This window comes from Mustela erminea, chromosome 18, assembly GCF_009829155.1.
Source record: "Mustela erminea isolate mMusErm1 chromosome 18, mMusErm1.Pri, whole genome shotgun sequence".
Lineage (NCBI taxonomy): Eukaryota > Metazoa > Chordata > Mammalia > Carnivora > Mustelidae > Mustela > Mustela erminea.
The window spans coordinates 24,322,821-24,347,672 of record NC_045631.1 but is presented as its reverse complement, the minus strand read 5'-3'; the positions used below and the strand labels follow the sequence as shown (position 1 = coordinate 24,347,672).

Here is a 24,852-nt window from a genome sequence, read left to right as displayed (position 1 = left end):
CTTGCGGAAAAGACCTCTGCAGAGGGAGATTCAGAGCTGTGGTTTCCCACGGAGAATGCGAAACAAAATCAGCTTCAAAAATAAATAAATAAATAACACAAACGGACAGAGAACTCCACTCTAACCCCCAAACGAATTAATTTCAGCGCAAGCGGAAGCGGAAGTCTTGGAGGGATCATAGAGTTTGCTGCTTCCGGTTCCCGGGCCACGTTCCGAGCTAGAGCGCCTCTCTACCGTCGGCCGTCCCAATCGCCGGCCCCTTCTATTTCCGGGTGCGGCTTCTGTCAGAGCGGAGGCCTGTCTTCAAACGTGGCGTCTTGGGTCCCTAGGGCCTCGCCGGGGGTCCGCGCACAAGGACCGGCGCGGGCACTTTGCGGCCAACAACTGGAGCCAGCCCTCGCGTACCGGGTCCGCATTGGCACCTCTAACCCTTCAGAGCTGGCTGGCTTTTAAGCCCTCGCGATTGAGAGCCCTTGATTCGAAGCCTCCAGGACTGCAGCTCTAGAAGAGAGCACCCCTTCGGCTATACCTGTATCCCATAGGCATGCTTTGCCCTGTGAGGTGCAGCATTTGACAAGTCACCCCTACACCCACGTTACCACTTCCACCTCAATTTCTGCCACGTCTGCCTTAATTTCGTTCTTAACCTCCTTGATTTGAGACCCCCCCCTCTCTGCCTCCAGAAGAGGTCTCCCCCCGCACCCCCAGTTCTGTAAGAGTTTTGGGTCTCTTGCAGAAAGATTGCCTTTAAGACTGAGCACCCGTTTGATAACTAAAACAAGTTCATGCTTGCTAAAGAGTTTGCGGGCAAAGCGAAACCCAGTGCACATAAGAAACTATGGCTGAGCACGGGGCTCACATCACAACTGCTTCTGTGGTGGATGACCAGCCATCCATCTTTGAAGTGGTAGCACAGGACAGTTTAATGACAGCAGTGAGACCTGCTCTTCAGCATGTGGTCAAGGTAAGATATTGATTCTCTGAAAGGTTTTAGGGACGACTGGGTGAAAACCAAACAGTTTACTTGGTTGTCTAGGTTTTGAAATTGCCAATTAGCATGTAATTCATATCCTGTGGTTTAATGGTTCTTGAGTCCCTGTTACGTGTAGAGCCCTGTACTGAACACCTAGCACTTCAGAAAGGATAGGGAAGATCCCCAAAAGAAGTAACTTGTTTAAGCCCAAAGTATCAGAATTTAGAGGAAAAAAAGGAAATGTGAATACAACACATAGTAGTTGTGAAATGGAATGAAATTCATTTATTAATTTACTTTTAGGTTCTCGCAGAGTCAAATCCTGCCCACTATGGCTTCTTTTGGAGGTGGTTTGATGAAATCTTCGCCCTCCTAGATCTTCTGCTCCAGCAGCATTATCTGTCTAAAACCAGTGCCTCATTTTCTGAAAATTTTTATGGCTTAAAGCGCATTGTAATGGGGGACACATACAAGCCTGAGAGACTGGCCAGTGCTGGTCTCCCAAAGCGGCAGCTGTGGAAGTCAATTATGTTCCTGGTTCTTCTTCCCTACCTGAAAGTGAAGCTGGAGAAGCTTGTTTCTAGCCTGAGGGAAGAGGATGAATATTCTATCCACCCCCCTTCTTCCCGCTGGAAACAGTTTTATAGAGCCTTCCTGGCAGCCTACCCATTTGTTAACATGGCATGGGAAGGCTGGTTTTTTGTACAACAACTTCGATACATCCTGGGAAAGGCTCAGCATCACTCCCCGTTGCTGAGGCTGGCTGGAGTTCGGCTAGGTCGACTTACAGTTCAAGATATACAAGCTCTGGAGCACAAAGCAGCTGAAGCCAGCATAATGCAGCAACCAGCCAGGAGGTAAGGCTTTAACATTTCCCCAAACCTTTCACTAAGAAATTCTAAAATCTTAACCTAATTTTATGAAACTCACCTTCCTCAGTCCACTTTGTGGTATTTCATAAATCAGAGAAAAATTCTTGTGTCCATACAACAAGAGTTGCCCTCCCGGTAACCTTCCTCATCACACTAGCTACATTTTTATGAATGCTTGCTGTTCACTTCATGTACATTATCTCAATCCTCCTGACAACTTAATGAAATAAATTCATTACCTCGTTTAAGACCTAAGGAAACTAAGACCTAATAGCCAACTACCTTGCCAAGGCCACATAGCTAGAAGGTGGCAGAACTGAGATTCAAGCCAGATCAACAGTTCTCAAGACTGTGCTCTTAACCACAATACCACTGTTTCTAGTTAGTATTTATGTTCTCCTACAACTTCAAATATACAGTCCTCGATATTGCTAAGTTATTTTTGTTAAGTGAGTTCTTTTTCTTGATATACTATCTTATACACACACACACACACACACTCACACACACACATCTATATAACCAATGTCTTACCAATTTCTTTCTAAAAACAAAAAAACAAAACCCTAGTCATTAAATACAAAGTTTAGTTCCTAGACTCCCCAAACACTGGAGGTCAGAAAAAGGAAATAATTTCGAATGGATAGTAGAGGACATGGTGCCAATCTAGCAACTACTCAAAATCCAAACTGAATCAGTGATTCTGATGAAAAGTACAAGAGGTATATTTATATTAGTCATTCTGTGATGAAACCTAAGTAAAGTTTCTCCTTTTGCCTCTTTGTTCTATTCTTCTACCAGTGTTGGTGAGAAGATAAAGTCAGCTCTGAAGAAAGCCTTGGGAGGTGCAGCCTTATCCCTCTCTACCGGCCTTTCTGTGGGAGTATTCTTTCTGCAGTTCCTTGAGTGGTGGTACTCATCTGAAAATCAAGAAACTATCAAATCACTGACTGCTCTGCCTACTCCACCACCTCCTGTACACCTAGACTACAATTCTGATTCTCCTCTGTTACCTAAAATGAAGACTGTGTGCCCCCTGTGTCGCAAAACCCGGGTAAATGATACTGTTCTTGCCACCTCTGGCTATGTGTTTTGTTATCGCTGTGTATTTAATTATGTGAGGAGTCACCAAGCTTGTCCCATAACAGGTTATCCAACAGAAGTACAACATCTAATTAAACTGTATTCCCCTGAAAACTGAAAGGGATTAGCATTTTATTTCACAACAAAATTATTGCACCATAAGGCTGAGAAAGAGATTTTCAGTTTCAGTACATAGCATTGTTTGAATTGTATGAAAACTGATTTTCAGTTTGAGTACACAGTATTGTTTGATTCTTCTCATCCTCAATTCATAATTACATGAACTTTACACAACTAGAGTTGACCCCTGAATGACATGTGTGTTAATGGTGCCAACATGACCCCCCCAAGTAGAAAATTAATGTATAACTTTGACTCCCCCAAAATGTAACTACTAATAGCCTACTATTGACCGGAAGCCTTACTGCTAATAGAAACAATTAACACATTCTGTATATTAGATGTATTACATATTGTATACTTGCAGTAAAGTAAGATAAAGAAAATACTTAAATCAGAAATATTTATACTGTAAAAAATCCACATATAAGTGGACCCACACAATTCAAATCTGTGTTCAAAGGTGAACTTATGGATTTCTTTAAAAGGATATATCCATTGATCTAACCTTTTAACCAGCTCTCTAGACTCCTACTTAAGAGTTTAGCAAGCTAGCTAGAATAATAGAATCAGGATTGACAGGGGACATGAAGGTCAGTGTAGAGGAAGTGGATGAAAGAGGATAGTACAGAAGCTTTTCCTTAAAGAACAAGAGATAAAAAATCTCAGGAGAAACCCAAGATAGACCTCATAAAGTGGGTGATAGGGAAGCAGGCCTTTTCTTGAGAAACGAAAGCATTTATCCACCCTGAGAAAAAGATTTTATCAGTTTGCAATGTGAAATGTTGACCTGCTCTTCACAGAAATACTTGAAAACACTTGAGAAAAACAAAGCACCTTCCATATACTGTGACCCACTTTAAGTAGCATATGCTACAGTGTAATCAAGTAAGATTCCTTTATGAGCCATACATATCTTTTCTTGGGGAACGAGTTAAAGAAAAATAGGGGTTGAGCATATACACAGAGCTGTCTAAAGAATTCAGTGTGATGAAAGCAAAATGAATAAGCAATCAAGAGATGACGTAACATACTGATTTAACTATGATTGTGCAAAAGAACCTTTTAATAAGCTCTTTCTTCTTGCTGTTAAGAGTTTGGTAAATGGGCACGAGTTACTCTGGCTATTACTAAGTTTCTATGAAACGCTTAAGTAAATTTTAAAAATAAATGTTTTTGGCAAAGAGTCTTTCCAAGTAGTCATATTTATTTGGAAACTTAAAGCTTACTTGAGGTGGGGACGCCTGGGTGGCTCAGTCGCTTAAGTGGCCTCCAACTCTTGGTTTTTGGTTCAGATCATGATCTTAGGATATTGAGATCAAGCCACACAGTGGGCCCTGCAGCTCAGCATGGAGTTAGTTTGGGATTCTCTCTCCCTCTCCCTTTGCCCCCTCCCCGGCTTACCTTACATGTGTGCCTGCACATGCGTTCTCCCTCTCTCGCTCTCAAATAAATAAATATTAAAATTACTTCAGGTATTTAAAGTACATTTTTCATTCAGACCACCTGTGACTTTGAAGTATTTTTGTATTGACATTTTTCTTTTTTTTGCTAATCCAATACTTGGGAGTGCCAATATTTCAACAGCAAGAATTCAGCTTGTGTGAAATACCCTGTATGAGAGATACCATAGAAACACTTGAGTTATGTAGTAAAATTCATGCCACTGGATTTTTGGGTTGGTGAAAATATACGGGTAGAGGAAGGATGAAAATAATTTAAGCATCTCTGCTGAGGTAAGTGTTTTCTAATATTTTGATTCATTTAGCAATTCAAAGCACATTTTCTGATAACATGAAGTTGATCAAATTAAATTTTGAAATGGAATAACCTATGAATTTGAAAATATTAACATTTTTCTGTATCATAAGAAGAATGTAATGGATATTTGTTAAAGTTCTTGTTAAATTGCAAGGTTTTACCAAAATAAACACCATAGCTAATTAAACAAACATTTTTAATACAGTAAGAAATCAGTAAGAAAACTGAACCAGATTCAGGATTGAAAATAATGTAGTCCTCCACGAAGATATCAAAGCCAGATTCTCAACCTAAGAAGGAAAAGATGAAAGTATCAGCAATCCAAAAGAGTATCCAAGAAACACTCTTATACATAATAAAATCAGTATCCAAACAGAAAAGAACATTCCAGTGTGGAAAAACCACAACCAGAATCAGCTCAGAGAGAAGATTAAAGAATCATACCCTGGTCAGAGCCAACACTGAGGCAATGGCAATACCAGGTCAGACTATACTTCACTCATCATCGCATCATTGTATTTCACATCCTTATATACCTAAGAGCAGCCCATTCTTTTTTTCAATTCCAAGAAGACTTAGGTTAACCTATGAAAAAATAAAGGCTTCTATATAGTTAAGTTTCAATCAACCATGGGCTTTTAATAAATATTTTCCACTATGCTTGTTTTACAGACTGCTGTACAAAAAAATGCAAACTTGAGGAAGTTTTCGTTTTGAGGAGCTTTTTTGGTTTTGAAATATAGGCATGGAGAAGCATTTTTGGTTCAAAAACTTTTTTTTTTTTAATGAGTCCAAATACCATGCATGATAAAATTCCAGGGACATCTGTGAAGGGATTTACAGTCTAATTCTAAAGCAAAAGCTTTAGGAAAGATCTTCGACTAAATTCCATTATAAAGTAGCCTTCTGTTCATTAAATGTAAAAATATGATTTACAATTCTGCTGCCAACAAAAATAAAAAGTATAGTCATAAAGTTTTTATATTGAAATCTTCTATCTTAAGGATGCTAAACCCCGAGAGACTATGTTTTGCCAAAGGTCCACAGCACATTAACTAACAGTAGAGCTGAAAGAGAACAAAGGTCTCATTATCAGATTTATATTTTTTCACTACCAACTAATCTGAGGTTTAATGTCAATTTTCTTCAGGCCACAGGCAAGATAAACAATGCAGGGGCTCCTTGGTGACTAAGTCAGTGGATCGTGGGACTCTTGATCTTAGAATTGTGAGTTTGAGTCCCACATTGGGTGTGGCGATTACTTAAAATCTTAAAAAGAAAAAAAAAAAAAAGCAATGCAAAGTCTAGGTAATTCACAACCTGAATAATCAATTTCTGAATAAGGCGGCTGACTGCATTTCATTTATTCTAAATGACACCTGCTGGTGGTACGCTATCACCGACATGGTAAAGTACTCGGATCACCATGTCACCCTCCCCATCCTACCGTATGGAAGTTACCATTCTGGAGACAGCGCATGCTTCCTTCAGCCATCTATAAATGTCAATAGATTGAGGGGCACCTGGGTGGCTCAGTGGGTTAAAGCCTCTACCTTCTGCTCTGGTTTGATCCCAGGATACTGGGATGGAGCCCAGCATCAGGGCTCTCTGCTCAGCAGGGAGCCTGCTTCCCTTCCTCTCTCTCTGCCTACCTGTGATCTCTGTCTGTCAAATAAATAAAATTTTTTAAAAACGGCAATAGATTGATACTCCTTAGTTTAAAACTGGCAGCTGTTGGTCTGTGTTGGCCATCCAGCACCTAAACTCCATTAAAAGAGAGAAATTAACAAAGCGCCTGTTTTACAGGGGTTCTGCTTGAGCCTTTAGCTCATCGGCCTCTACAGGTGAAGTACATGTTAAAAATGAGGAAAGCAGAGGCTGAGAGAACTTTGCTACAAGCATGCAACTTGGGAGCAGAGCTCCAAGTGAGCTCCCACCATACCCGGCCAGCACACGTCCCTAATTCTCTTCCTCAGCCCACTTTGCTCCATCTGGAGTGCCTCCCTCAGCCCCTGCAATCTGGAGAACGCCTAATTACAGTTTCACCTTCTCAGTAAAGTGGTCTCCAACCCTCAGTCATCCTCTCTTCTGCCTCCACACACTTCTCCCACCACAGCACGCATCCCATCACTTACTCACCCAGGCACTTCCCCCACATCCCGTCTATCCCAACAGCCCCCTGACAGAGTTCCCAAAGAACCAGGGCAGCGTCTTACCGGCCTTTGCATCCATTACACTCAGAACGGTGTCTGGTACATAGGACGAGGGTCAATGAATGAACAAACGTTAAACAATTCAGTCACTTGGCAACCCCCACCAAAACCTTAAGCTCCTCGATTATAAAAGCATCAGCCCAATATATAAAGCCAACTTACCTCCAACATTGCAGGTGGGTAAGGAACATACCTCAAGCATCCCTAAGCCCTCCCTCCCCTAGCTTCTACCTCAAAGCTGTCTCCACGATGCCTGGCGCAGAACAACGAGTGCTTACATACAGTGGACCCTCGACCAAACAATGAAAATAAAGTCCAACGTTCCCAACTTCTGCAAAGACTGAGAGGAAACGTCCTTGCGGGGAAATGCGAGAAAGGCCGAAGCCAGGGCTCAAACCAAAGTCCCAGACAGGAGTCCGCAACTCACTTTCTGAACTCCTCAAGCTCCTACGCCCTATCTCGGGAGGCCTAGCAGAGACTAAGAGCAGCCGACCCTCGGCCTTTCGGTGGCCGGCTAAACCCAGTCCCGGTCCCGCTTCCCGCTTCCCGCTTCCCGCTTCTCGCCGGCTTCAGCCTCGCTGCCCCGCGGGCGTCCCCTAGCCCAGTAAAGCCCTCGCGGCGCAACCAATCCTACGGCCGCCAGTGGGTCACGTGGGGCAGCCAATCGGAAAGCGAGGTGACCACCTGGGGGGCGGAGCGGGCCGAAAGGCGGAAGCGCCTTCTGGCAGGCTCTTTCGTGTGGGTTGTTCGAGTGCAAGCTAACGCGTTTCTGCGGTCTGAATGGTTCCTACCTTCCTCCCAACTCCCGTCTTTGGACAGTGGGACGTGCCTTGCTTCACAGCTGCAAAGGGCAACTGAGAGAATTGTGCCTTGGATTTCCGGGAAAAATGACCGATTCGGATAGTGATCAGCAGGAATTACTGCGCATGTCCGATTCCCGCGGGAGGGCTAGTGTTTGGGGTGGGCAGTGGAGGGATATGTGTCTTTCTTTTGCGGAACACTGGCTGGCCGGGCGCGTGGACGCTTCCTCAATAAGTTGGAGGTGCCCCAAGAAAAGTGCAGCCAAAAATCGAAGAAATGCGCAGGGAAGACTTCCTGGGAAAGGTGGCATTTGATCTGAGTCTTGAAAGTTGGATAGATTTTTAAAAATCAGGAGATTCTGGAAGAAGGGATAATTTAACGCCTGAATTAAGTGAGAAAGCTTGGGGAACTTAAGTTTACGTAAAGTCGAAAAAGTATAGTGTTTCAAAAAATTCGGTGAGTTAGAAACACCAGGAAGAAACTTAACAATGTATATGTCCTCTAGCATCAAAGACAACAAAAACCCAAAAATGCCTGGGGCACAATCCAGATATTTTGGGATTGGAGCCCAGGGAATTGTATTTTTAAGAGGTGCCCCATGGAGGATTCTCATTCACACCGAAGTTTGAGGACCACTATTAGTGCTAAAGAAAAGGGGCGGTAGGAGATTGAGCTGACAAATCAAGACTTTGTCAAGGATGGTGGCTTGCTGGCTATGCAGATTACTCTGGAGGTAGTGGGAGGTTTGAAGATTTCAAAGTCAGAGGAGATGGGTGATCAGAGCTTACTTAAGAAAACTATATGCACCTGTGTTTTTAAATCCATCAAAGGAAGGGGCACCTGGGTGGCTCAGTCCTTAAGCATCTTCCTCCAGCTCAGGTCATGGTCCCAGGGTCCTGGAATCAAGGCTGGCATCCCATCTGTCTCCCTGCTCTGCAGGAAGCCTTCTTCTCCCTCTCCCACTCCCCTTGCTTATGTTCCCTCTCTTGCTGTGTCTCTCTCTGTCAGATAAATAAACAAAATCTCATTATCGCTTCTTGGCCTTTTGGCTAAGATCAAGTGTAAAATCTTAAAAAAAAAAAAAAAAGATCAAAGGAAGGCAAAGTGAAAGAAGGGGAGCTATTGCAAGTGATTGCAATGGTCTAAGTGAGAGCTAACAGCCTAAATTAGGATTGTGGCAGTAGGAATGGAGAGGTGGCCTATGAAAGGCAGGTGAGGAATGTGATGAGTGTCAGGGATGGGTAGGAAGTGTCAACGTAAATAAAGAGGAAAACTGAGGCAAGCTTAAAATTGTCAAAAAGATGAGTTTATTCCGCAATAGAGGAGTTGCCATTCAAGACATGCAAATTGTAGGAAACAACAGTGAGTTTCTTGAGGGTTTGGGGTTGACTATATATATGGGCGGGGAATGTAAGGAGAGCTCAGAGACTGTTAAAATAAAAAACAAAGGGAGACCAGCTTTGAAAATTCAGCAAGCAGACAAAACCAGTCCAGTCATACAAACAAAACTCAATCCAGCTTCTTTTGCAAGACCATTCCCACCTGGGTCATTTTTTGTTCAGACCTCTGGAAACCATGAGCAAAACTTTCTAAGGCTGATATGAGACAACCCCTGACCAACTCCCTATCATTGAAGAAAATTCCAATGTCAGCTTTCCATAAGCCACAAATCAATGGGAAATGATTCTCTCAGTCCTTAAGTTTTATTTTCCTACAGGCACATGTGTGAGATTCTTCATTTTATATCCTCCAGTTCCATTTTCAGATGACAATTCCTTCATAAAGAACATGAAGAAATAAAAGGGAAGAATGAAGAAAAATGGAGTGTCTTCTGTACCAGACCTATTGAGGATTTCCATTGTACTTTAGGGACATGGGAGGTTAGACAATGAAGATAATGGGTCTTTCTTTGCATGTGCTATTTTTCTCCCTGGTTTCCCCTTCCTTCCCCATTTCTCCCTCTCAACCTGGTACATTCTTATTTGCAGGTTGCAGCCCACATGCCACCTCATTTATGAAATCTTATTCTCAAGAGCATAGTTATTGTCACTCCTCAGAACACCCAGAGCACACTGTTCATCCGTTGTTAGCTCTCCAGCGTGGTGCTAGGGTATAGTGGCCATACATTTGCGGCTGTTCAAAGAGTTGAATGAGCACATAGAGAACACACAGCAGAGTGCTCACCTGATGTTATTACATATGTCATATTGCAATGAATTCATACATGTTTTCCTTGTCTAGACTATGAGCAGGACATGTGTCTCATTCTGGCCAAGAGTAACGCTGCATGGCAGTGCTGGTAAATGAGATTTGGAATTAGATCAACAGAGTTTCAAATCCCAGCTCTGTTACTTACTAGATGTGTGGCCTTGAGCTTTAGTTCCCGGAATTCAGTTTCTTCATTTATAAGATGGTGAAAAGAATGCATGTCTTACAAGTTGCTATGAGGACAATTTGAGACAATCAAAATTGCATAGCTGGCCCAAAGAAGGCAATCACTAGATGCCAGTTTTTATTGTGACGTGTAGCATAGCACCACATACAGAACACGGTAAATGCTTCATAATTTCTTATCAAATAAAAATGGGCATGGTACTGCAGGCACGATGCTAAGCTCTTTAAGTACATCATCTCATCTCATTCTCAGAAGAATTGTACAAAGAAAGCACTATTATGATCTCCAATTTGCACAGAAGGCATCTGACGCTTAGATTTACATAACCAGTGTTTCACAAAGCTACTGAATGCTAGAGCAAGGATTTTAATATCTTTGGTGCTCAAAAACAAAACAAATAAAAAACAAACAAACAGGGGCACCTGGGTGGCTCAGTGGGTTAAGCCTCTGCTTTCGGCTCAGCTCATGATCTCAGGGTCCTGGGATTGAGCCCTGCTTCGGGCTCTCTGCTCAGCAGGGAGCCTGCTTCCCCCTCTCTCTCTTTGCCTGCCTCTCTGTCTACTTGTGATCTCTCTCTGTGTGTCAAATAAATAAATAAAAACCTTAAAAAAAAAACACAACTAACCGAATGAGAAAATAAAGGTTGGGGGACTTACACAGAGTCAGGTAGTGGTGAGGGAGAGCCAGCACTGTTCCTCTTGCTCACTGGGCTCTCCATAGTCTTGGAACCATCTCTGTGAATGAACTGAGAATAGATGGAGGCTGATATTTGGCAGTTTGTGTCTAGTATGTGCAAGGGCTGTAGCCTAACTACTCCTGTTGATAAACTGAAGTTCTTAGTGAATAAACACACCTTAAATAAACTGGAGGCTCTAGTGTTGAGCCGATTGGCAACAGCACGGCCAGATCACTTTCCTAAGAGCCAAGAAAAAGCATTGTCCAAGCTACTGATTTCAAATTGTTTTGTATCATGGACCTTTGCGTTGAGCTTATCAGAGTCAGGATATGAGATCCTCTCTGGCCTGATAACCTAACCATTCATATCCAGGGGGGTTAACTAGAGAAATTCAAAGAAGGAAGAGAAATTTCCTCTGCTCATCATTCACATTATCCCTCTTTCTCCCAATTTGCACTGAAAAAGGAGGAGAAGGAACCGAAGGAGGTGAAGGAAGAAAAAGGGAGGAAGAGGAGGAAACAATCCAGTTCCTAGTTTCCTGCCCCAATAATGTTCTTTTTCTTTACTGGTAAAAAAAGGGAGATGTTTAGGTAGATTTCTGATTTTGAAGACTCCTAAGCAATCCCAAATCCCAAACTTGAAAGACATCAGAAGGAGTAGGAGCATTTGTAATGGCGGACCTGGCTTTGAGCCCCTGCTCTTCCCCTATGGCCATGTAATCTCTGTTTCCATGTGGTATGCCACATTCCCAGCTTGATCCCTGGCACCCCAAAGCACATCTCCAGTAAATGACGGTCATTTTTCTCTTTCTAAACAAAAGTAATATCAAAAGGATTTCAGTGTGAGAGTGAGGCTGAGAGTTAAGGCAGATAACAGAACTAAAAGTGAGACCGAATTTGGAAGTGAAGTCAAAAAGCTGAAAGCAGGCCTTTGGCCAAAACAATTTACCAAAAACTTGGTCGTGTAAAACAAGAGAATTCTCTTACAGCCAGAAGTTCAACATCAGTTTCACTGGACAGAAATCAAGGTGCTGGCAGGGCTCCCTCCAGATGCTCTAGGGAGAATCCACTTTGTACCTCTTCCAGCTTCCAGGGGCTGCTGGCATTCCTTCTCTTGTAGCCACATCACTCCCTGGACTCTCTGTCTCTTTGGTCCCATTGCCACCACCTGCGTTGTGTATACCACAACCCCTCTGCCTCTGTCTTAGGAGAACACTGGGCTTAGGGTTCATCCAAATGATTGAGGATAATCCCCTCATTCAAGATTTTTTTAAAAGATTTTATTTATTTATTTGACAGACAGAGATCACAAGTAGGCAGAGAGACAGGCAGAGAGAGAGGGGGAAGCAGGTTCCCTGCCGAGCAGAAAGCCCAATGTAGGGCTCAATCCCAGGACCCTGGGATCATGACCTGAGCCGAAGGCAGAGGCTTTAACCCGCTGAGCCACCCAGGCGCCCCTCAAGATCCTTTCTTAATCACATCTACAAAGACCTCTTTTCCTTATAAGTTAAGACTTACAAGTTCATAATCATAATCATTGGTGGCTATTATTAGCCTACTATGAGAAGTTTGCTCCAATTTAAATTTTGTTGTTTTTGTTGTTAAAGATTTTATTTATTTATTTGAGAGAGAGAGAAACAGAGATAGCGAGAGAGAGCACAAACTGGGAGGGGAAAGGAGAAGCAGACTCCCTGCCGAGCAGGGAGCCTGACTAGGGGCTCAATCCCCAGACCTCAGGATCATGACCTGAGCCAAAGGCAAACACTTAACAGACTGAGTCACCGAGGCACCCCAGAAGCTTGCTCCAATTTAACCAGCATCCCCAAATGAGGTAACTCCCTCATTTGTTTATTTTTTTCATTTAATCGGGTTGTTTTAATTATAAAAACAATTGATGTTCAGTGTAGACATTTGGGAAAGACAAAAAGTTAAAGAAAAACAAAAAGGAAAGGAAAAGAAATTAAAAAATCACGCGTAATCCTTTCACCCAGGAATAGTCAGCCCCTCACCAAGGAGCATTTTTTCTAGGCTGGGTCTTGTGCCCAACAAAAAGGAAGAGCAGGAAAAGGAAGATAACGGTAGATAGGAGAGAACAAGTGATTTGGAGGGCAATGGAATATGCTGGCAATTCTCATAATGGACATGTACAGGACAGCCTAATTTAAAATAAATGTAGAACTACAAAATGAAGAAATGATGTCAGCTGGGGCAGGAGACGCAGATTGGCAGACGCGACACCAATCTTCAGAGGGGGGAAGTTTAGCTTTGGCCCCTCACTTGAAAACCCCTGAATGTGTCCATTACCACTTCATTCACTCCCAGAGGTCAGAGCCTGGCCTGCTAATCTGCCCTGTCATAGGCTTTTCTTGAGTCCTTATCAGCCTTCCTCAGTGGGTCAATGTTATGAAGACCAGGGGAGTCTGGCAGAGTTCCTGCTCCTCCCAGGCTGATATCAAAGGGCAGCAGGAGCTGTGACAGAAGGCAAATATTCAGACCAGAGCCAGACGAGGCACTGAAACAACAAGAGGAAAAGCAAGAGCATCAGGTAAAAAAAAAAATAATAATTTTTTTAAAATCTCATCCATCTCATCTTAGGGGTAATTCTTGTTTGAGAACACAAAGGGCTTAGTAAAAGAGTAGCTAACTTGTAAACTGGCAAAAGACAGCGAGTGAGTAATTTGGGAAAGTATAGAAAGGATGTTCGCATGAAACTAGAATCTGGAAAACTTTGTATCTATCATAGTCATTATCGGCACCCAAGCAACATCCATGAGACTTGGCAGTCCAGAGAGTATAGGTCTGCTAGTTCAAAAGCAATTAGATTTCTTCTGTGGGACCCAGCCAGTGGAAATTATAGGAAGACAAATTACAACTGAAAAATCAGGAAGCCATTTCTTTTTTTTTTTTTAAGATTTTATTTATTTATTTGACAGACAGAGATCACAAGTAGGCAGAGAGGCAAGCTGAGAGAGTGGGGGAGGCAGGCTCCCTGCTGAGCAGAGAGCCCAATTCGGGGCTCGATCCCAGGACCCTGAGATCATGACCTGAGCCGAAGGCAGAGACTTTAACCCACTGAGCCACCCAGGCGCCCCATAGGAAGCCATTTCTAACACAATTGTCAGAAAATAGAAGGGTCTAATCTGAGAAGTAGTGAGTTACTGGTTGCTGGAGGTGTTCAAGCAGTTGTTGGAAAGCAATTTGTTGGGAGTTGGGGATATCATAGAGAGGACTTAAGAATCAGACAAAAGGGAGGCCCTGGCTGGCTCAGTCGAAGGAGTATGTGACTCTTTATCTCAGGTCATGAGTTCAAGCCCCATGTTGTGTATAGAAATTACTTAAATAATTTTTTTTTTAAATCAGATAAATGGTTAGGCTGGAAGATCTTTAAAGTTCCTCCAATACTTCTGTGATTCCATTATGTGAACACAATGTTATCAGAAATTTCTCTATGAGCCATTCTTTGTACATTTACCTCCAGAATATGCTCCTGGATGAAAAAACAATTCATCAGGTTGATTCTGGTTTGCCTGAAGGAAGTGAGAAGAGCAAACTAATGGCAAAGGAGGGTAGCCATCCTGCAGGATGCCTGTTTTTTCCCCTTTTGTGGGTATAAACAACACCCACATGGCCCCTGCTTGGCGAAGATCACACAGAAGAAATGGCTTTCTTCTCCTAGAGGAAGAATTTTCATCTGGGTTAGTAAATATTTTTTTTTTTTGCCATTAACAAAAGCTCAGGGTGTTGTTTCTGAAACATTAGCTGCAGAGCCCTGATTTCAGTTTGGGTGGCTTTTCTCTGGTCTGTGAAGTGAAAAGGACATTGACTTAAGGACTGTGTCCCAAAGGCTCTGGCCTCTTCCAAGCCTCAGATGTTCCCACGGCACAGGGCAGAACTATTGAGGAGGGAAAGAATACTCCTGCTCCTACCTCACACTCTGTATGGAGAGATTTATTGAAGAAATGTATTTTTAGAAGAAGTTTTGAGGAGTTACACTTATTTCTGCCTTTGGTATCAATAGACATTCTTTCAGGAGTAGAATTTTTTAAATGTATAAAATAGGGCATAAAGAATACCAAGTTTTATATTTGCTTTTATAGCAAGACCTTCTACATCACATATGCCCCTAGACTATTCTCCTTTAGTTCTCTATTGCCTTCCTTCCTTTCTCCTTTGAATTATAAATAGGAGCATCTTCTAATTTTAACCTCTGTTTCTGCATATTTTCTAACAACTTTCTTTGGCTCCTGTGCCAAGCCAAGCTCTTTAGATCTGGGCTCACTGTTGATTCTTTCTGATTCTAAATGAAAAACAACTAAAAACTTCAGCAATGTAATTTTTCTTTGATGGCAAAATATTAAGCATTCATCTTTATCTATGCCCGTTCATGCTGGAAAGGCTCGGGGTCTTGGCAAAGTTGTTAGAGACCAGTAATATCTAAGATTATTTCTAATATTAAAATGGATCTCCAAAAATTTATGACTTTGAAGAAAATATTGTAATTGCTGGCATTCTTGTTAATGTAGAAACAATGTTTCTGTCCAGATTAGTTACTGGAATCTCCTTCTGTTAACTGTTTGGAGCGCTGAGGGGCCGGTGGGATGGCCAGCTTCCAGACCGACATGGAAATGCTCTATCCCGAGACAGTTGTACACGTGGGCAGAGTGACTTTTGGAGAAGAGAACAGGAAGAAGATGACCAATGGCTATCTGAAAAGAACTGAGAATAAGAAAATCATCCAGGCCACGTGTGCCCTGTTAAATTCTGGAGGGGGTATGATCAAAGCGGAGATTGATGATAAAACCTACAGTTACCAATGCCACGGGCTGGGACAGGATCTGGAAACTTCTTTCCAAAAGCTCCTTCCTTCCGGTTCACAGAAATACCTTGACTATATGCAACAGGGGCACAATCTCCTGATTTTTGTGAAGTCCTGGAGCCCAGATGTTTTCAGCCTCCCCCTCCGGATTTGCAGCTTGTGCTCCAATCTCTACCAGAGAGCTGTGACCTCCACAGTCAACCTGAATGCGGTCAGTTCCCTGGAGCTCCTCAGAGAGAAGCAGTCTAGAGCCCAAAGAGGGAGATCAGGGGTGAAGGAGCTCAGTTCTCAGAAAGTTCCTAACAGAGACATTCAGGAAGAAGAAGACATGAGGACGTCTGCCTCAGAGTTGTTTCAAAAGGACAAACTCACATATAAGGAGAAACTCAATTTTACTGAGTCAACCCATGTGGAGTTTAAAAGGTTCACCACCAAAAAGATCATTCCCCGGATTAAAGAAATGCTGCCTCATTATGTTTCTGCATTTGCCAACACCCTCGGGGGATACCTCATTTTTGGGGTAGATGATAAGAGCAAAGAAGTATTTGGATGTAAGAAAGAAAAAGTGAACCCTGACTTACTAAAAAAAGAAATAGAGAACTGTGTAGAAAAGTTGCCAACGTTCCACTTCTGCTGTGAAAAGCCACAGGTGCATTTCACTACCAAGATCTTGAATGTGTACCAGAAAGACGTCCTGTACGGCTACGTCTGTGCGATTCAAATAGAGCCCTTCTGCTGTGTCGTATTCTCAGAGACCCCGGATTGCTGGATCATGAAGGATAATTCTGTCACAAGGCTGACGGCAGAGCACTGGGTGGCCATGATGCTGGGTGTTCAGTCAGGTAAAACAGAAGGGAAGTTGCAATCCTGTCCGCAGGGAGGAGCCCCTTCTGTGTCTCCTGCGGCTGTTCCATCAGGTGTTTTAGTTGAAGCATAGAAAGCTATTTTGCTTTCTCCCATTACAGGGTTTTAAAAAAATACATTTTCAGTTCCAGGGTCCCTGGCTGGCTCAGTCGGTGGAGCATGCAACCCTTGATCTCCGGGGAGTGAGTTTGAGCCCCATGTTGGGTATAGAGATTACTTTAAAATAAAATCTTAGAGAAATATATTTTTCAAGTTCCAAAGACTCAGAATATGAACCTTTGAGGTCAAGAAATGCTTGAATGTTAGTCCACTTTGGGAAAGTTATCTCATCAGCCATGAATTAGTGAAAGTTCTCTTTTATGCACGGTAACTGCCTATTAAACATGCACTGACAAAATGTGTCACTCTAAAGATGGTATTTGAGAGAAACGCTGTTTAAGGATGACTCCACTAATTCTTTCAAGGGAAGCTTGTTGACAAACTTGAATGGTTCCTGTAACATTAGGAACTAACACCTTATCCAGCGGGCTTGGGACACCACCAAGTGGGGAGGGAAACCATGCAAAAAGGAGATGCTAGGCAGATCTGGTGGTGGGGGAGGTCGACTTCCAGTGCTTTCACTTCCTTTTCAATTTGGCTGGGAAACAGCCCTGGTGATTTCTAATCAATCTGTAAAGGACCTACTGGCTGAAAAAAGCTTATCAGTTTGCCTTCATGGTCAATATGTTTCTAATTTGATAAAAGAAGCTGGGATCAAGACTTGAGTGATTTTGCTGGACCATCCTCTGGTCCCAAATTTGAGTTTACTTTTCTCATATACACACACACACCCCAAACTAGAGATCCTGCCACCTTCTGTTCCATCTAAACCTTGAATGGGGGGCTTAAACACATTATAACAATATAAAAAAAATATCGTGCTTAACTTTTTCTGATCCTCCCCACTCCCTGCCTTTCCTCTTAGAGTTGAAGCAGAATCAGAATATTAGAGTTAGAAGAAAATGTAGGGGTCACCAGCTCACTTTGGCACAGGAGAGAGGACAAATGAATTGCCCAAGATGAGTCACACAGTGACTTTGAAGATGGGTGACGCCGCTGGAGTCCCCAGGCTTCCTTTCCCAATATATGTGAACTGTTTGAGGCATAGAAGGTGTGAGAGGGGCTCAGGCACGATGCACAGCAGATGTCAACAGCAGTACGAGAAATAGAAAGCAGTTTCTGGGGCACCTAGGTGGAGTCGGTTAAGCATCTGACCTGATTTCGGCTCAGGTCAAGATCTCAGCGTCATGAGACTGAGTGAGCCTCAGTGCTGGTGTGAAGCCTGCTTAAGATTCTCTCTTTCTTCCCCATTTAACCACCCTCCCCCTCTCCCCCTCTTTAAAAAAAAAAAAAAAAAGGAAAGAAAAGCGTTTTCTTTTTTTTTTTTTTTCGTTTTCTTTTTGATCTGAAACAACTTCCCATTATTTGTTTAGCAACTGCCAGTTTGACCACTGACTCCAGCTTTCCCCTGTGCGCCCCAGTTCCACCAGCACTGGGAAGTCCATCATCTCCCATGAAAGTCCTAGAATTTAAGAGACCTCTACAACAACGTCTGTTTCCAGGTATTCCTTCTTCATTTCTGCTGAAAGGACTGTTTTCTAAAATTGAGTTGGGGGGCGCCTGATTGGCTCTGTCAGTCGAGTGTGTGACTGGATCTCTGGGTTGTATTTGAGTCCTACGATGGGCATAGAGTTGACTAAAGAAAAAAAAAGACAAATTAAGTTGGGAGGAATTGGTAGTAATTAGTCCAAGGCTTTCTCCTTAGAGGAGGTCAAATGTAGGATTCAGCAGATGTAATGGTCCTGAAACAATAAACATGATGACCCTTGATTCTTAGTTGTTGTATCCACACTACATTTTGGGGTGCTTTAGGGTTTCCAGTCACATATGGTTTTGTGTTCCAAATTTGAGAGAATTTAGTCTAAATTCCTTAAGTCTATACCACAGGAGAACTGCCCCCTGGCTTTCCAATAAGAAGATGGTGAGCCATGGGGTCACCTGGACACATCCTAAAGCAGGGCTTCTCAGTCTGGAGACTATTGACATTCGGGCTGGATAATCCCTTGTTGAGAGGGGCTGCCCCATGAACTGTTGGATGTTTAGCAGCATTCCTGCCCTCTACCCACTATAGATGCCTGTAGCCCTGCTGTAGTCATGACAAAAAATATTCTAGATGTTGCCAGAGGTCCCCCAGGGGGCAAAATTGCCACAGGTTAACAATCAATGTCCTGAAGGCAAGTTCTTACTTCCCTGAAGCATCAGGTACACACACACACACACACACACACACACACACACACACACACCACACACACACAGAGAGAGAGAGAGAGAGAGAAACCTGTAGCAGGAGGGAATACCTTCCTAGCAATAGCGGGCCACTTCTGGTTGAGGAGGGAATGCCAGCAGACTTTTCTGTGAGGACTCCTCCTTGTCACCTTCCCCTGCACGAGCTGCCAGAAATAGGAACTTTAGAGTCCTAGCCTGTGAAGAGAGGAGGTGCTTTCTTTTAAAAAAATATGAATTAATTTTTAATTTTAATTCCAGTATAGTTAACATACAATGTTATATTAGTTTCAGGTGTACAATACAGTGATTCAGCATTTCCATTTACTACCTGGTGCTCATCAAGATAAGTGTCCTCTTAATCCCCTTCACTAATTTATCCACCCTCCCCAACCCGCCTCCTCTCTGATAACCATCTGATTGTTCTCTGTAGTTAACAGTCTATTTTGGGGGTTGTGTCCTTTTTCCCCTTTGTTCATTTGTTTTGTTTCTTAAATTCTGCATATGAGTGAAATCATGTGGTATTTGTCTTTCTCGGACTTATCTCACTAGAGATAAGTCTCTAGATCCATCCGTGTCATTGCAAATGGCAAGGTTTCATTCTTTTTATGGCTGGATAATGTATTATATACCACATCCTGTTTATCCATTCATCTATTGATGGACACTTGGCTGTTTCCATAATCTGGCTATTGTAAGTAATGCTGCAATAAACATAGGGGTGCCCATATCCCTTCCTATTAGCGTTTTCATATTCTTCAGATAAGTACCCAGTTTTGTGATTACTGGATCTTTCTAGATAGGTCTCCCAAGGCAAGAGAAACAAAAGCAAAACCAAATCATTGGGACTACATCAAAATAAAGAGGGGGTGCTTTCTTTGCACCCAAGGAAACCCATAGTTCCATGGCTAGATTCATTTCTTCCTCTGATCTTGCAGGAATACTTACAATATGCTTTTGTAAATCTTAATTAGTAACTTCTATTTCTTGCATTTTCAGTGACATGGGAAGAGATACAATTTAAACCAGAATCCCTCTGTAAGAAGCTCTTCTCAGATCATAAAGGACTCAAGGAATTAATGAAGACACAGATATATCCTTGTTCTCAAGGGATTGTGGTATTTTCTAGAAGCTGGGCTAGTGATGTTGGCTTAAGGAAGGAGCAGGATGTCCTGTGTGATGCTCTCCTAATAGCAGTGAACAGTTCACTGATACTCTATACGATCTTAATAAACCCTGGTTGGAATGGAGGGCTTGAGTATGCCCGAAATACTGCTCATCAGTTAAAGCAGAAACTGGGAACTGTCGGTGGTTACACAGGGAAAGTGTGTGTTATCCCGAGGCTGCTGTACCTGTCCAGCACACAGCATGGCCCTGATGAAATCCCCGTGCACTATCCCACATCCTACAGGCTTGCCACCAAGGATGACATGGAAGACTTGTTGCAGGCCCTTATCGTAGTCTCACTGTGTTCTAGATCCCTTCTGAGTGACCAGCTGGGCTGTGAATTTTTCAGCTTGCTCGTAGAGGAGCAGTGTGAGTCGCTTTCAGAAAGCCTTCAGGAGACACGAGAATTGTTCATCCACTGCTTTCCAGGAACCAGGAAGACAGCCCTGGCCATAAAGATCATGGAGAAAATTAAGGATTTGTTCCAGTGCAAAGCTAAAGAGATCCTTTATGTTTGCGAAAGTGACTCCTTAAAGGATTATGTGACGTAAGAGTTCCACTAACTCTTGGTTAAAATAAACACTTTAAGTCAGTCTTTTCCCCAGGATCACCAAAGTTTAATTTGTGCTTTTAGATGTATATTAAATTTGGTTGTATCTTGCTTCCTCTAATATACTGAAACATACCATAAAGGAAAATTGAGCTAAGGAAACACAGTAGCAGTTCCAGAGAGGCATAGCCCTGCAGACTTGTAACCCTACTGGACAGGTCACAGAACTAAGAACCTCCTGACATTTTCCTTACCAAAATCTCGAGAGGCTTTGGTTTTGTACTATAAGTAAGTGGGGGAAATAAGACTTGCTTTAAAGGAATTTGTACTAGCTCATATCTCTTTTGCACATAAAATTCTGTCTCTAGGGACCTGTTCTCCAGCTCTAAAAAGGACAGAAATTTAAGTAATCGTAGTAACAGGCATAAATTACTTTTGAGATTTCCTCTGCATGTAATAGGCTTGTCTTCAGAGATTGCCAAGCTGCAGAAAGAGACTAGCAATAGAAATAAAAATCTACCTGGGTTCATTTCAAAAAGTTTCCCATGCAGATTTAGTTAGATAGCCTCAAAGAGTAAGGTTTGCAATTATATATTATTCTGTCTGTCAGGTCACTTTTTTTTTTTTAAAGATTTTATTTATTTATTTGACAGAGAGAAATCACAAGTAGATGGAGAGGCAGGCAGAGAGAGAGAGAGGGAAGCAGGCTCTCTGCTGAGCAGGGAGCCCGATGTGGGACTCGATCCCAGGACTCTGAGATCATGACCTGAGCCGAAGGAAGCGGCTTAACCCACTGAGCCACCCAGGCGCCCTGTCAGGTCACTTTTAAGTAGAGAGGGTTTTGTTGCGTTCAAGCTACCCCAGAATCAGAGAGTCAGACTCTAGGTGAGAACTAGCCTCTCATTCCAGTCTGCCTAGCATTCTCTTGCTTTATATGCCTGAAACCTTATTTTCTCTTGCACCCTTACAGCCAACAAACCACCTGCCATGCTGTGACCCGGAAGACCTTCTTACAGGGGGAGTTCCTAAAGATTAAACACATAGTGATGGATGAGACTGAGAATTTCTGCAGCAAATATGGAGACTGGTACCTGAAGGCCAGGAGCATCACCCACCCCAAGGTGAGGGGAGCTGGAAGTGAAAACCTTCATCGTGGGATTCTCTGGATTTTTGTGGACCCTTTCCAAGTCCGTCATGTGGATATTAATGGCCTTCCCCCTCCATCCGCTCAGTTTCCTCGAAAAACAATCACCAACGGGATCCACTGTGCTCTCGAAATAGCAATGGTCATGAAGGAAGAAATGAAGAGAATCAAAGCCAATCCGCCCTCCGGTATGTCCCCAGACACACTGTCATTGTTCAGGGAAGCTGCCTATGAGGAAGCAGCACGTGCCCAGGCCCTGCCTGGGGTGTGTGAGACAGAGGCGAACCTGACTATGGAACAGATTGTGAAGCGGGTGGCAGAAAGGTGTCACGACCTGTTCCAGGGTGGCTATCGGCCCAAAGACATTGCGATTCTGTACAGGAAAAGGGAGGACAGAGGACGCTATGAGCCCGCACTGCTGAAAGCAATGGAATTATTTGAAACCCGTGGAGCAACCAAGGTTGTGTTCAGCCAGGCCTCCGGGGTTGGGGGCAGTCACATCATTTTAGACAGTATTCAGCAGTTTTCAGGCCTGGAGAGGAATATTGTATTTGGGCTTAGTCCAGAATGCGCCCTGTCAGAAGAAGCTCATAAGCTCTGCTTTGCTTCACGAGCCATTAAACACCTCTACCTGCTCTATGAAAAGAGGGCCGCTTTCTGAAAGTTATTCTCACAATACAGGCAGCCAGAAAGAGCAGAGTCCCTTCTCTCAGGCAGGTGGCAGCAAATCCTTCTCACGTATTATCAGCGAGGAAATTGAAGCACAGTAAATATGGCACGGAGCCACAAAAATATCTCTAGGGATTGACCCTTCCCCTCTATGTGCTGTCAGTGTCTTCTTCCCCGTCCACATCACCTCCTGCCTGTACAGTCATAGCGGACTGTTGATTGGTCCCTTGCCTCTGGTTTTCCTAGTCCGGTCCATCTTTCAGGGACCAGAGGTTGTCCTAAATAGAGAACAGAGTATGTGACATCCCCTGCCAATGTATCTGCAGTGAGTCCCAGAAGTCTTTAAGCCAAACCAGTTTCCAGGTCTTTCCATGCTGTACCCTGACTTACTCTCCTAATGTAGTCTTTGTTCTACGTCTTCTCCCAATATGTCTAAGGTACCCCAGCCTTGCTGGCCTATGTTGGGAGTCGGAGGTAGGATACCCTCCAGGCTACTAACTTTGACTGGGTCTCTCAAGGGCAACACCTTGGTCAGACCTCCTACTGGCTATGGGTCTCAAGCTTTATGCGCCCAGAACTTGATTTCCTCTTTTTGTTAACTAGGGATTAGTCTCTTGGGAGTGGTTTTATGCTAATCAAACTCACAAAAAACCAGTGCACAGATGAAAATCTCACTCTGTCAATTCACAATGAGGACTGTAGTAATATGTGGACCAGATACTTTAGCTTTTCAGTCTATTCAATAGTAACATAGGAGGTCAAATTATATAAGCATAGCTTTGCAGCAATGGTAATCTCATTCAAATGTATGAAGACTCCAAGCATTGTCAGACTATTGCAATCATCTCTAAAATAGGAATATTTGGGGGGCAACTGGGTGGCTCAGTGGGTTAAGCCTCTGCCTTCAGCTCAGGTCATGATGCCAGGTTTCTGGAATCGAGTCCTCCATCGGGCTTTTTGCTTGGCAGGGAGCCTGCTTCCCCCTCCTCTCTCTGCCTGCCTCTCTGCCTACTTGTGATCTCTCTCTGTCAAATAAATAAATAGAATCTTAAAAATAAATAAGTAAATAAATAGGGATATTTCCACCACAAGGATTAGACAGGTCCAGTTTACAAAATAAAGCAAATTTAGAATGCTGAGGGTGGCTAGGTAGTCCATATCCTCTGCCTCAGATGAAATTTCTCTTCTCTCCTAGTTTCTAAAGTTTCCAGGTTGACCACCAGCCTTCCCCCTCCCTCCTCCCAACACACACACATACTTTGCTCCCATTCATTCTCCACAGGTAGATACATTCACCTTGGCTCAACACTGCTTGTACTCTGTGGCTGGCCTGGGAAGTATTCTGTCTCTAAGAGGTCTTTGCACATCCTCAAGCTCTTCTGCTATGACTTGGTGTTAATGTTAATCTAACTCTGAGTTTCCACGGAGCCTGGAGGGCAACTCTACTGCCTCTACCTCCCATACACACTCCTGGCTCCTGGCTGTGTTCTCTTCTCAGCCTTCAAACCCTCGTCTGCCCCTCTACCTGCTGAAATCCTTGCTTGTCAGTCAAGTCCTTGTTCAAATGCCCAACTCCTCAAGGAAACTTTCACCATCCTCCTACCTTAAATTTGGTCTCTCCTTTTGTGGCCATTCTGTGGCTTAAAAGACTTTTAATGATAATGCCAAACTCATTCTAAACGGCCGGAGATGTAGCTGTTGGCATCGTCAGATCACTAAATACCTTTCTGTCATGTCTTCTTTTCAAAGTATGTGAAATAGAAATAAAAATCAAAGTTCCCTTTCTCTAGTCAGCTCCCCCAAAGAGTGAAGCAATCTCACTGTACTGTAAGGATATTTACGTTGCTTTTGGAAATATTCTCATTTCCAGGTGTTTTAATTTCTGGAAAGGTTTAAGACAACCTTATTGATACTGGGGAGTCATGAATGCAAAAGAGAGTGGCTATAATTTCAGATAAGACCCATCAGCTTTCCAAGAGGTGGGAGAGCAGACAGGGCTGGAAAAGCATTCATAGCAACCTTTTTAAATTGCTCAGGCCACCAGATGGGCCAGTCTGAACCCAATGGGCAGCTGTCTTGACGTATGGATTGAAGAAAACTTCTCCCCTGCTTCTTGCTCCTTCACTTCCTCCTTTTTATGTTTCCTTGGCATTTGGGGAGTACTTTGGGTGGGAGAGATTGAGTTTAACAATTAATTAGCTTCCAATGAAGCAAAAGATACCAGTGCAGGAACATTTGGATAATGGGAGATGTGTGAATTCTCTAAAAATAATTTAAAGAGCCAAAAGTGGAGAGGGAGTAGGAGAACAGAAGAAACAGGGACCTACTACATTTAATCACAAGCCTCAGTACCATTCAACTTTTTAAAACCATATGTATGTATTATATTATTTGATAAAATAATTCATTTTTGAAGGAATTGTT

General features: G+C 43.0%; 2 protein-coding genes, 1 long non-coding RNA gene and 1 other non-coding gene across 8 annotated transcripts; 2 read left to right on the top strand and 2 right to left on the bottom strand.

Moving 5' to 3' along the window:
• Window positions 1-212: 212 nt before the first annotated feature.
• On the top strand, window positions 213-4,234 carry PEX12 (peroxisomal biogenesis factor 12). Its single transcript, XM_032321569.1, has 3 exons — window positions 213-964; window positions 1,277-1,830; window positions 2,647-4,234. Exons 1-3 carry the CDS (start codon window positions 839-841, stop codon window positions 3,044-3,046), a joined length of 1,080 nt encoding a protein of 359 aa, XP_032177460.1. The 5' UTR covers window positions 213-838; the 3' UTR covers window positions 3,047-4,234.
• Window positions 4,235-4,986: 752 nt separating this feature from the next.
• Window positions 4,987-7,650, bottom strand: LOC116577830. The gene is made up of 2 exons (XR_004280629.1): window positions 7,185-7,650; window positions 4,987-5,099 (listed from the first exon to the last, which is right to left on the bottom strand). It is a non-coding gene; the product is annotated as an uncharacterized LOC116577830 (long non-coding RNA).
• LOC116578603 lies at window positions 5,224-5,320 on the bottom strand. The gene has a single exon (XR_004280970.1). It is a non-coding gene; the product is annotated as a Z30 small nucleolar RNA (small nucleolar RNA).
• Window positions 7,651-13,235: 5,585 nt separating the features above from the next.
• LOC116578113 (protein SLFN14-like) lies at window positions 13,236-23,369 on the top strand. Of its 5 annotated transcripts, none has more exons than XM_032322076.1 (7): window positions 13,236-13,438; window positions 14,372-14,588; window positions 15,436-16,551; window positions 18,046-18,174; window positions 19,898-20,612; window positions 21,586-21,736; window positions 21,848-23,369. In XM_032322076.1, the coding sequence occupies exons 3-7, from the start codon at window positions 15,492-15,494 to the stop codon at window positions 22,418-22,420; spliced, it is 2,628 nt and encodes an 875-aa protein (XP_032177967.1). In that variant the 5' UTR covers window positions 13,236-13,438; window positions 14,372-14,588; window positions 15,436-15,491; the 3' UTR covers window positions 22,421-23,369. The 5 variants fall into 5 exon arrangements, with proteins under 5 accessions (XP_032177967.1, XP_032177965.1, XP_032177964.1 ...); XM_032322077.1 differs by having other exon boundaries at window positions 13,245-13,438; window positions 15,436-15,663; window positions 16,462-16,551; window positions 21,586-23,369; XM_032322074.1 differs by having other exon boundaries at window positions 13,239-13,438; window positions 15,441-16,551; window positions 21,586-23,369.
• Window positions 23,370-24,852: the final 1,483 nt, after the last annotated feature.